We start from the raw sequence: 12,532 nt of genomic DNA, 5'->3' as shown, positions 1-12,532 counted from the left end.
CTCACCTGGTGACTTTGGGCCAGCCACAGACTCTCAGCCCAGCCTACCTCACAGGGTTGTTGTTGTGAGGATAAAATGGAGAGGAGGAGGATTCTGTACGCCCCCTTGAGTTCCTTAGAGGAAAAACGGCAGGCTATAAATGCAATAAATAAATAGCAAGGTTGGCTGACAAGCGTTCAGCAAGAGCAGTGGTCAAAGGCAGCCCAAGGTGATCTACAAGATTCTGTCAGTGCCAGGGAGGCAAAGGCAAGATATCCCAGCTCCAGAGCTGATGCAGAGGCTTTTTCTAGCAGCTCTCCCAGCCTGGAACTGGGGCTTTTAAGCAGGAGCTGCTAGAACCCCACCCAAGGTAGCTCATCAGGTGCTTTTGATAGATGTCTTCCTCATGAGGAGAACCCTTACACATCCAGAGATGGTTACTCATGAGGAGTCCTTTGCCACAACTGAGCACTTCAGGCGTTGTCACTACCAAGGGCTTGGCAGTTGCTCCGCCTCGGTCTTAGAAGCAGAGCTTCCTTCTTCCTTGGGGCAGGGGCTGGACCCTCAGCAGGGTATTCCTGCCTCCGAAAATAGCCTCTGACTCCCCAGGAGCTTCCATAGACCTCAAGGGATATACTTCTGGAAGCCTAGTTGCTTCTTTCCTAACTCATTGGAGGAATATAATGCATGCAGGGAAAGGAGAGGCTCCAATCAAAAACCCTGGAGTCAAAAGAGAAATTCCCACTTAGTAACACTTGACGAAAGTCTTCCGTCCATATGTGTCAGAACCCTCCAGATCAGCCTACACAATGCAGGCCATCCCGAAGGCCACAATAAATAGAAAAACTGGATGGCCTGAAACATGCAGCTACAGAGCAAGAGCTCCGGCTGACGCATTGAAAAATAACACCCTGGCCCATACACAATGCGTTGGGGTTTCAAAGAACTATTTAGCGTTCTTTGAAGAGTGGATGCCAGCTCGGGATTTGGCAGCAATCCTTTCAGGACTAGACATTCTGGGGCAGAAGATAATAGGCATTAAAAATGGGAGGGTTGTGGAACTGTGTGTGCCAACTCCAGGGGCTGGCTTTTGCAGCGCCAAGTCATGGCAACTTTCTCCCCATGGGCTGATATGTCCCAGCTGCTTCTTGTCAAGGGCTCCTTGGCGGCCTCTCTCAGTCTAATCCAGTAGCCAAGTCTAGACACAGACAAAGGGATTTCTTTCAAAGCTTTATTCTTCTTTTATAACTCAACAACTCTACCATTTGCAACTAGATCTGAGCAGCACAGTACCTATGCCCTAAGTTGGAACAGTTGGTCTCCATTTGAAAGGGAATTACTGGCAGACCCCTGAACTTAAGGACTAGGGAGAGTCCCTCCCCTTTTCCCTTGGATCCTCTGGGCGCAGCCGTTGTTTGCGCGCCAACCAGGCACTACGCCTCCTTTCTGCGCCTTCCATTTGGCGCCGCTCTTTGTGTCGGCGTCGCACGTCCACCAAGTCTGCTATCCACTCTCTGTCACTCCCTGGACTGCTATCTAAGCTAGGAATGCTGGTGGGAGGAATCTCTGTCAGCTGTTGGCCCTGGGAAAGAGGCGCGTGCTCCTCTCCCAGGAGCGACTGCTCTTCCTCAGAATCAGAACTACTCTGGGATTCTATGGGCTCAGTGTCCACCCTGACACTTCTCCACAAGTTCAGATAATTGCTACAGCCAGGAGCTCATCTCGTGCCTCAGCGATAAAAATCTATGGGTCTACAGTGTTGGTGACACCCATACACAGGAGTTGAATGACCCACTGGGAAGTGAGGAGAGAGCCTCTGTTGGTTCCTTCCTTCCTTCCTTCCTTCCTTCCTTCCTTCCTTCCTTCCTTCCTTCCTCTCTTTCTGGCTTGTTGTCTCTAAAACAGCAGTGGTGAAGGCTGATATTTGTTTTACTAGGCTGTTTCTTTTAAAACAGGGCCGCGGTGGCTTAGTGGTTAAGACGCTGAACTGCAGACTGGAAGGACAGCAGTTCGAGACCTGAGTGCCGCGTGACGGAGTGAGCTCCTGTCTTCAGTCCCAGCTCCTGCCAACCTAGCAGTTCGAAAGCAAGAAATTGCAAGTAGATAAATAGGTACCGCTTTGGCGGGAAAGGTAACAGTGTTCTGTGCACCTCGGTGTTCAGTCATGCTGGCCACGTGACCATGGAAGCGTCTTCAGACAGCGCTAGCTCTTCGGCTTAGAAATGGAGATGAGCACCACACCCTAGAGTCGGACACGACTGGTTGGGGACACCTTTCTTTTAATACCCTTCCTTTTAGAAATGTTTCATAACACTTCTAACCCAGTCATCTGAAGGGAGATACGATAGTGCTCTTCAAGTCCTTGAAAGGTTGTCACAGAGAGGAAGGCCAGGATCTCTTCTCAGTCATCCCAGAGTGCAGGACATGGATTAATGGGCTCAAGTGACAGGAAGCCAGATTCCGGCTGAACATCAGGAAAAACTTCCTGACTGTTAGAGCAATACGACAATGGAACCAATGGCCTAGGGAGGTAGTGGGATCTCCCACACTGGAGGCATTCAAGATGAGGCTGGACAGCCACTTGTCATGGATGCTCTGGCTTGGATTCCTGCATTGAGCAGGGGGTTGGACTCAATGGTCTTAGAGGCCCCTTCCAACCCTACTAATCTATGATTCTAAGATTCTATAAACATTATTTTCCTCTTTGTAAGGATGTATTCCTTTTGGGGGCCATGCAGAAACCATTGGAGTCTATGATGCAAGCACCATTTTTGAATGGCCCAAAGAGTCTTCAGTGGGTACTGATGAAACTATAAAACTAAGATGTGTACATCCAGTACTAATGAGTATAGTTTGTTAAAAATAAAGAAAAAGAAAAAGAAAACTTCTGTTCCATAATGGGGAACAGAAGCTGATTCATTAGCGGTCAATCAAGAGGCAATTCCTTGCTAATCCCACAGTTTTGCTGAACAGAGAGCTATTAAACAGAGTGAACCTGGACTCTCCATAAAATTTGTGTGAATAAATGATGACAATTAAAGAGAAATGTGACACAGAGGGAAGACAAAAACTGAGGGAAGCTACCAGCACTACAGCAAAGAGGGGGCAAGAGAGACAGGGGAAATTCAGCAGGATTCTTTTAACAAGGAAAAAGGTTTTCTTCATATCATGCCAGACTGACCCTCACTTGGTAGCAAGCACTTCTCTGGCAGACATCAGGCGTACCAGATTGCCAGAAAAAGATGATAATGTGCTGTACAATTAGGTTTCTTTGTGGACATGTTCTCCCACATCCAGAGTGGTGATGAAACCATGTTTAGGCTAGACTGACTTTGATGTCTGGCAACATTTGACAGAGTTCCAGAAAAACATCTCATCCACTTCCAACATTGAGGTGTTAATTCCTGGACAATGTGATGGCACTTCTGGGAAAATGCACAATCTCATCTAAAGTCAGTTCCTGCATCCTGCCAAACCAGTTGTTCCCAGCTTTTGCCCTTGGGCTCCTCTTCTTGGCCTATAAATTGTTCTGCATAAGCCCATTCTTACATCTTTTTCCTTGGTTGGTCCAGCTCTAACCCAAGTCTTCCTGCCTCTTAATCTTCCCATCACGATGAAGACACTTGTGAGCACATGCCTCCTTTTTGTCTTCCTTTCTCCAGGTGAGTATGAACCAGACGTTCTGGGTTCTTGTTCTTGTTTCTGGAAGGAATATGTAGGCCTGGCTAGAGAAAGGCCAACAACCTCAATGGTTCCTGGAGGCAAAATGGGAATCAGAGAGCCAGGAAAATAATGTTCTTATACACAATGGAAACTGGAAGAGTAGTAGACAACAGTTTGAAGGCAGGGAGCCAAGAATTATGGGTTGGAAATGGAGGTGGGGAAAGGACCCAGGAGTTCTTTGGAAATGAGGAGACAGTGGGGAATACTCCCTAGCAAAAGAGAGAGAGAGAGAGAGAGACAATGCATGGGTTACTTAGAGGCAGTAGGGTAAACTTTGTATTTTTAGGAATACAAATTTGCATTTGTATACCGAAGATAAATTATTAGCATTTGTCTGTTAGTGGCACAATATAAAGGATGACTATGCAGGACTAGCTAGAAGTGGAATGTGGTCTAGGTGTTTTGAGAATTAAACTGGCTTTCCATTCCTCCCAACAAGAAAGTTTGGAAATTGTACCTTTCTTACCATGCAAAAGTTCTAGGGAAGATTTATCATCCCTTTTAAGAATTGTTTTCTCTTGGGTGACTTGGCTGGAAATAATGGCAGTTTTTATCTACACTGTAATGGGATACCATATTGTTATACATCCATTGAATAACCTTGCTCTGACATTTGCAAAATGATGAAAGCAGAATTTTCTATTAGAAGTAGCAAAGTTTGTTTTGCATCACATTGGAAAACAACAACACCCTAACCCTTCTGAATCGCTTCAGGCTGCAGTTTGAAACACGCTTCCTAGGGTGTTATCAGTGGAATAATTACAGGAATATTTCTGTGGAAAAGGAAAGAAATGCTGGTTTTATCTGTGAAGTTTTGTGAGACCTGTGGAGGTGGCATTGAGGAATTTCAACCCTTTCCCTGTCTGCAGTGGCACCGTTGAGATGTAAGACATGTCTTGGCTGTGGAGAACAATGTAGACCTGAAGATGTGAGGACTGAGGAGTGCGAAGTGGGTCAAGATGCTTGCCTTGTCTTCATTCTCAATACAACATTAGGTGAGTGGGCTTTCAGTCCTTTTAACATATTTAAGCTCTTAGTTAAGGAAATTAAGAAAATCCAGTTGTCAGTGTGATGGATTGGCTACATAAGCACAAATTGTAAGCCTTTCTGTGGTTACATTACCAGATGTGAGAGAAAATGTAACATAAATCTGAGATTCACTAAAAGAAATGCAGTTGATGAAGCTGACACTAAAATGAGTAAGCAAGAGAGCTCACTGGACAGTCAGCATTGCTGTTTGAATAATATGACTCCTCCACAACACCCTCCTGTACTCTAGTTTTGTTTCAAAATCTAGACTAACACATGCTAAGGCTGCAATCCGATGCATGTTTAGACAGAAAAAGTTGTCTAACTCCCACAGTGCTGGCTGGAAAGATGGTGGGAACTGTGGGACTTTTTCTCCGTCTCAATAATCATGGGATTGCCGTCTAAATTAGGCCTGCGCACCACTTCAGATTCGGCAGTCGGAAGCATGGTGGCCATTTTTTGCACCATCTGCCGTTTTGTGTCACAGGCCTATGCAATAGGGATCCCGCTAGTGGTGGTAAATGGAACTTGCTTACAGTGCCCCAAGTGGTCATGGGAGACATCTCCATTCCTCTGCATGGGACTAAGCCTTGGCATGTCTCTCCGAATAACGTCTTGTGGATTACAACTTGCGCTGTGGTGTCATCACAGTCAGAGTCCCCCACCTCCCATCCTTGCCAGACAAAGAAGTGAACTTTGGGGCAGGGCAGCTCTGAGCATGGTGATGGCATCATACCTACATCTCCTTTTACAAGATGTTAGTGGGGAAGAGCCTGGGGTTGCTGCTCTCATTTACAGCACGAGTTCCTCATCAGGTCTGGCCCTGAATTCACAGAAGATGGACCAGAAAAGCTTCATGCTGTGGGTGCCACAATGGCTGCCAATCTCTGTGCAGCAACTTCCTGCTTTCTTAGTTGAGCACCTGCGTTCTAAGCCAAAAAGCTTTCCTCTTTCTGTGAATCTATGTACAGGTGTAGCAAAGTCAGTAGACGGACCTCTGTAGGTCCCTGTAACAGAAGAGTGAGTGGAGGGAAAGATTGACAACTGAGTTTAGAGGAGGATGTTGGGTGGAGTTAGGTGGTATTAGAGAAAGTCAAATGGAAGGAGGACAGGGTCTGGTAGGGAGAAGCCAGGGGAGGAAGAGGTTGGTTAGGATGGACAGAGATGATGAGAGGAATTAGGGTCCAGGGATCCTTTGATTAAGTAGAATAAGAGCCAGGGAGTGAATGAGAAGGGTGGGAGAGAAGGTATTGAAACCAGATATGTGGTGTTATTTTTTTGGAACTATATTATGATTATTGATCAGTTATTTGTTTTTAATTTATTTACTTATTTGTTTCATTTAAAATTACTTTTAGCCCACTTTAGGAGTAAAACCCTCTCAAGGAATGTTGACCTGTTAAATAAAGACATTAATGTCCAGTCTTTCAAATACCTGTGTTCTGGTCTTGGAAGAATGGAAGATCGGTACAACTCACCCCATGTGCTAAATACATTAAGAATAGAGTCCGATTGCTGTCTCTAAGGCCAGATCTACACCTTGTGTCACCTCATTACGATCCCATCATGGTAACACTACATCCCTTTTGAGCATTTATACCTCATAAGACACACAGTGACCTTTGTTGCAGTAAATTAGATAATGTGGAAGAAAAAGCAGGAAATAACACTGCGATAACGGCATACCCAATGTGCAATGCACCCCAACACTTATCAGCGCACTTCAGTTCCATTATAAAGCAGTAGCGTAGATCTAGCCTAAATCAGTAGTTGGTGGCAGCTGGTGTTTTGGGGGCGTCCTGGGAAAAGTCTGGAGCCAGTGATCTGTAGTGACCAGGGCCCTATAGGGGACCTCTCACTTACATCGCCTGATCATGTCTGGTACAAGATGAAGCTGAGGAATACGTGACCTATGAAGGGGCATTAACATGACTCAGTGAAGGTGGCATTGGGGGGCCTGTCAGCTGGATGGTGGGGTAATTATCCATCTTGCTGTGGTCAGGACTGGAAGGAGGTCTTGCATCTATTTGAACTTCAGTGAATTTTCATTCACTTTCAGAAGATGCTTTGACAAATCTGTTACCTGTGCTGATCAATTTTTAATCAATAACGTTAAGAAATAACTTGCCAGATTCGATTATTTACACAAAACAAAACCCTCCCAACTGGCTAACATACAAAGTTCAGAGCATCATAACGAAGAAATGTAAGTTAAGGGAAGATGGACTTTTTTGTTTTTTGCCAGTCTAGACATTTTTTTCCTGATTCTCTTTCACAGAGGCATTTCCAGCTGGTGTGGCTTACAAGGGATGTGTCAACCTCACAGAATGTTATCAAGGTTCTTATTCCTGGACATCAGTAGGAGATAAATACCTTCTGGCAGAAATCCGCTGCTGCCAGACTGATGAGTGTAATGTACAAGATTTCCACTGTAAGTATCTGCATCGTTTTTAGGGATGTCAGAGAATTCCGCCACGGATCCCAGGGAGGCCGAATTCTAGTGAATTCAGCCCCCTGAAATCTGTGGCAGTACGAAGCACGCCCCCCCCCCCCACGAAATGGGCCCGGAACGGAGCCTACCTTGTGTTGGCTGTCCGGTGCTCCGCGAATGGCAGCCATGTCTGTGGCCACCATTCACATTCCGTCGAATGGACATGACAGGTTACATAAGTATTTACATAGCCTACCACAGCTAATGCAAGGACGCCATTTGCGTCCTTGTGGAGGCTGTGATAGGATACGTAAATATATACGTAGCCTATCATGGCAAAAGACCGGCCGCCATTTGTGTCCCTGCGCAGCCCAGTGGCTGGATGCCTGGCTGCGGGCGGCCCCGGCCAGTGGCTCTGCAGAGTCACCATGGAGTGGAGCCGGCCAGGGAGAATTTTGGGGGGAAGAATGGAGCACCTCCCCCCACCGTGAATAACCCCACACGGAACGAGGTAAGGGATTCATAGATCCCTAATCTTTTTAGACTTTATCTAAATTTATATAAAAGACAGTTGCAAAAATTCCAGCACAAGAAAGAGAAGCCAGGATGAGGCTATGCTGAGAGGCACTTGCGTGATTCTCCATGGCTGAGTTCGGCAGGGGCAGGGAGCAGGATTGTCTGAACGAGACTCTGTGTGGGTCAGTGAATTTCTGCCATTCATTTCTATGGACAAATTAAAGAATTGCATTGGGGGACACTGTTGCAGTGAGTGCAGAACCTGCCTTTACTCCATGCACTGGGTAGCTCACCAACAGGAATATCATATGGAGGCTAAGGGTATCTCACCCCTTCTGGTCAGTGCAATATGGGAGCTCAAAGACACCCTTCACACAGAGAGATCCCATGAGAATGGTGGCTATTCTGCCTTTCGGAAATAGACAATTGGAATCCTGAGTTTAAGATTATTCTGTTTTTCCATTATTCCAAATCTTCATGTTAAAGTGAAAAACATTAAATGGAGGTGCTGGAGAACTGCTGTCAGTCAGACTAGAGAATAGTGGGCCAGTTGAATCAGTTGTCTTGGTCATTACAAGGCAGGTTAACCTAGGGCTGGAGGGACGGACTCCCGTCTGCCTCGTGTGCCACTTGTTGGGTCCCTGCTGGCTGTCCGTCTGGCCCTACTTGCCCTGCATGGCAGTCTGCAGGTGCCTGGGGAGTGGCACACCACCCCCAATCCCTCAGCGAGCCACCATTTTGCATAAAATGGCGGCTCATTCTTTTACGTAAAGGGCCTTTTCTAGAAATGGTGGCCATCAGGCGGCCATTTACTCAAGATTACAGGCGTGCATAGTCCACTTACGCCTGCAATCTTGTATAAATGACTGCTTTACAGCTGCTATTTGCATAAAAGGCCCTTTCCATAAACGAAAGAGCTGCTATTTTTATACATAGTGGTGGCTTGGTGGACCAGCGGGGCCTGCCATGCTTGCCCGACTCACTGTACCCTGACTTAGGTAAACATGGTGGTCCGTGGACTGGAGTCTGGGAGGCGGAGTGGGGGGCGGGAGTCTGCCAACTCCACCCTCCTCTCAGACTCCCGCGACATCCCTAGGTTCATATTATAGGGTCACTGTAGCGTAGTTGCGCAATTCCGCCACAGCACTTTACCACCTAGAGGTTATGTAGTGCAACATCTAGAAAGTCAGAGAAGGGAGAGAAAAAAACCAGGAAAAAATGTTCCTCCATTTGAGGGAATGAGCCCTTCATGGTAGGCCAGCTGCTGTAGAACTGGGAGTTGGAGTACTCATGTTCAAGACACTCACCTGGACCTGTCAGTGATTCTTGGGAGACAATGCATTAATGAAGGTAAAGAGAATTATACTTAGTCCTGGCCTTGACAGAATGATGGGCTCTTCTCTTCCACAGAGTCGGTAGAAAACCCCCCAAAAGAGCTACTATTGGATCAGCACATACTGCAAACAAAATAAAATAAAATAATTGCTGATCCCACATCCTCACTAAACTACGACCCCCAGGATGCTTAGTGGGGAGTCAGGACACTTAGGGTGCAAGTTCAGACCGAGCAAAGTCCTACAACTCCCCGTAGGAATGCCTTAAAGTATTATAGTGTGAAGGTAACTGTGCAGTGTAGATAAAACATCTGCCCCTTCAGGTCCCTTTAAAAAGAGTGAGAGACCAGGTGCTTAAAGCAACAGGAAGCCCTTGGGGCTACAAAGGGTCCAAATCCTGCCCTGTCTGGCCTCATCCTGGATGGCAGGACCTTCCAGATCAACCTGTCCAGTCATGACCACATTGTGTCTCACAAGCCGAAGATGGGTGGATGGCAAGAGGATTTTTATCGAGGAAGAACTCCAGGGGACCCATAGCGGGGAAAACACCACCACCACCTGGACACCGCAGAGCACGCTTGACACAACCCTCTTTAGGTCTAGGCAGTCTGGACCAGAAGGTACTAGACATGAAAGAAGAACAGGAAGGTCCTTTGTGCTGAGTCTAATGTTCATTTCTTTGCAGTGCCAAATCGTACCAGCCTTGAACCCAACGGGATGCAATGCGCAGGCCACTTCTCGCTGAGTTCGGATGATTGCGACAGCCAGGTGACCACCATCCAGTGCCGGGGCACTGAGAATCAATGTATCACAGCTAGTTTTAACTCCAGTTTATGTGAGTAGAGTTACCAGTCGGCATGGGGGCATGGGGAAGCCTGCATTGTTTCTCTCATTCTTTCTGACATCTTGTAGGCAGAAAAGTGATGGACAAGGCTGCTGTTCACTTGGCTCTATGTTTTTATACTCTCATTCACATATATATATATATGGGATGTCAGAGAATTCCACCACAGATCTCAGTGAGGCCGAATGCCAGTGCATTCGGCCCCCCGAAATCCATGGCGGAACAAAGCCCCCGCCCCAACCCTCAAAAGGCGCACGAAACGGAGCACTTACCTGCTGCCATCCACACTGATTTGCAAATGGTGGCCGCCCTGCAGCCGCCATTTGCTTCTTCATCATAGCCGTGATAGGCTACGTAAATACTTACGTAGCCTATCACGGCTAACTCAGGGACGCCTGTTGTGTCCCTGCGGAGGCTTTGATAGGCTACGTAAGTATTTACGTAGCCTATCACGGCAAAGCAAAAAAACCAAAAAAACCAAACCACGTACGCAAATGGCGGCGGCTACAGCGGCCGCCATTTGCATTCCCTTTTTTTCAACGTCATAGCTTACGTAAATATTTATGTAAGCTAAAACTGTGAAAAAAAGGGAACGCAAATGGTGGCCGCCGTAGCCGCCGCCATTTGCATACGTGGTTTGTTTGTTTGTTTTTTGCTTTGCTTTGATAGGCTACGTAAATATTTACGTAGCCTGTCACAGTTAAATACAGGGACGCAAACATCGGTGGCTACAGCAGCTACCATTTGCGTCCCTGCTGCCCAACCGCCGGATGTTCATCTGCGGGCGGAGCTGGCCGGCAGCTCCGCAGAATCCCCATGGAGCGGAGCCAGCCAGGCAGGATTCCTGGGGGAGGGACAGAGCACCTCCCCGCCCACCGCAAAGCAGATCAGCGAAATGGTAAGTGACTTTCGTACATCCCTAATTATATATATATATATATATATATTCATTTTATCCTAAGCTAAGTAACACAGTAGCTTTGCGTAGAATTGCAGTTTACATTGCCAGTCTTCTCCTCTGCATCTGATGATGGCAGGAAGGTGAAGACTCTCCGTTCTGTGTTTGGAACAGAAGAACTGCTGGTTTTCCTCCCTCCCTGTTTGTCCACATTCGTACATCAAGCCTTTGTTCCACAGGTCATTGGGCCTTTTATTAATTCTTTGGCTGGAAAACAACTGACCTGTCACACACCTAACTGAACTCTCAGATCTCTTGCTGTGTAGAGATCTAGGGGGAAGTGGCGTCAAGAATGACCCCATTTCCTATCAGTCTGCACAATTGTCCTCTTTATTGTGATGCTGGGACATCAAAGCAGGTCAATCTCACAAGCAAGGTCAGTAGACAGTCACGTGTCCAACACAGGGAGATCCAGAGAAGAGATGAGCTAGCAAAGAAATACAAGATAGACATCAGGGAGCTGGCGCTCAGATGTTGTTCCAGCACCTACCATCTGCAACAAAAGGCTTTTAAGCCTGACCCTTCAGAGTCCTGCCCAGAGCACAGTCCCAGAGGGCCAAACTGTGTTGGGAGGCTGAGAGTCACTGGTTGTCTCCCCTGGGGTCCTAGGGTCCCCCTGATCTGCCTCACGGTCTCCAGTCACAGGCAGCTCTTCTGTGATGTTTTGCTCAGCTCATCTTCCAAAGAGGTGTCCTCCAGAGGGAGCATGACAATGGTGCCTGGACCTGTCCTGGGAAATGGCTCCAGTATTTCTTTTGGGAGAGGTGGCTCTACAAGATCAAGCTCTCATGTGCTTATTCTCCTTTTTCTTCTCCAGTTGGATTACCCATGGAGAGTTATTTTTTCCAAGGCTGTGCAAACCCGGATGTATGTTCCTACCAGACTGGAAAGTCAGAACCAGGCAATGGCTTGATAAAATTAAATATCTCCCAACTGGAATGCCAATGTGCTAATAGAACATCCATGCAGCCTGAAGCTCTCCTGTAGGAAGTAGAAGAGAACAAAGCTCTCCTCCCTGTGTATTCTATCATTTGCAAAAATGGGGGAGTAGGTTGTGGCCCTTGAGGTGAGAGAAATAAGGTCTGGTACTAAGGGTCCTTTGGTTTTCTTCTCAGATCTCCTGGAGGCTGAGTTTCAGAGGGCCAGATCAAAAAGGGGCAAGATGTGTTGTGTTTGGGCTGGTTGCTCATGGTGTATGGGTAAATGTATACTGACATAAAATCATTCAAAATAAATTGATATGGCAAATAAAATCTGTTTTGTATTTATTATTTCATGAATGTTTGTTGAGGGAGAGATTGATGTTTCAAGAGGTCATCTTAGGGCATGCCTGATGATGTCCCTTAATTACAAATCTTGGTGGGATTTCTTTGAGGTCGGAATAAAAATAAAAATAATGGAGGATTGTTTTTTTGTGTGAGTTCATCTGTAGTCTTTCCAGAGTTGGTGCTTCCCATATTCCGTTTTTGTGAGCACTCGTACAAGAGTTTATTTGCCAAGAGCTTCATCTCCTCATAGACAATGCTATTTTTCCATCCTCAGTAACAAACCAAAACAGGACACAGGAATCTGCCTTCTCAAGACCCATCCAAGATGCTTACCCTTCTGCATGTTTACTCAGAAGCAAGAATGCAGAGAATCTTAGCTTATGCTGCCGGGTCCGGATCTGTCTGCTGCCAGACTGTGGACGCAAATGGAGTCCGGTGTAGCCTATCATG

General features: G+C 46.6%; 1 protein-coding gene across 1 annotated transcript; it reads left to right on the top strand.

The window, feature by feature from the left end:
• The first annotated feature begins 2,878 nt into the window (after positions 1 to 2,878).
• On the top strand, positions 2,879 to 12,059 carry LOC146337726 (phospholipase A2 inhibitor NAI-like). Its single transcript, XM_084814349.1, has 5 exons — positions 2,879 to 3,641; positions 4,572 to 4,697; positions 7,010 to 7,162; positions 9,698 to 9,847; positions 11,632 to 12,059. Exons 1-5 carry the CDS (start codon positions 3,593 to 3,595, stop codon positions 11,799 to 11,801), a joined length of 648 nt encoding a protein of 215 aa, XP_084670475.1. The 5' UTR covers positions 2,879 to 3,592; the 3' UTR covers positions 11,802 to 12,059.
• Positions 12,060 to 12,532: the final 473 nt, after the last annotated feature.

The sequence above is a fragment of the Heloderma suspectum genome, chromosome 10, assembly GCF_057233095.1.
Source record: "Heloderma suspectum isolate Gila_16-S chromosome 10, 16-S_ref, whole genome shotgun sequence".
Lineage (NCBI taxonomy): Eukaryota > Metazoa > Chordata > Lepidosauria > Squamata > Helodermatidae > Heloderma > Heloderma suspectum.
This window is presented reverse-complemented; position numbering and strand designations above follow the sequence as displayed.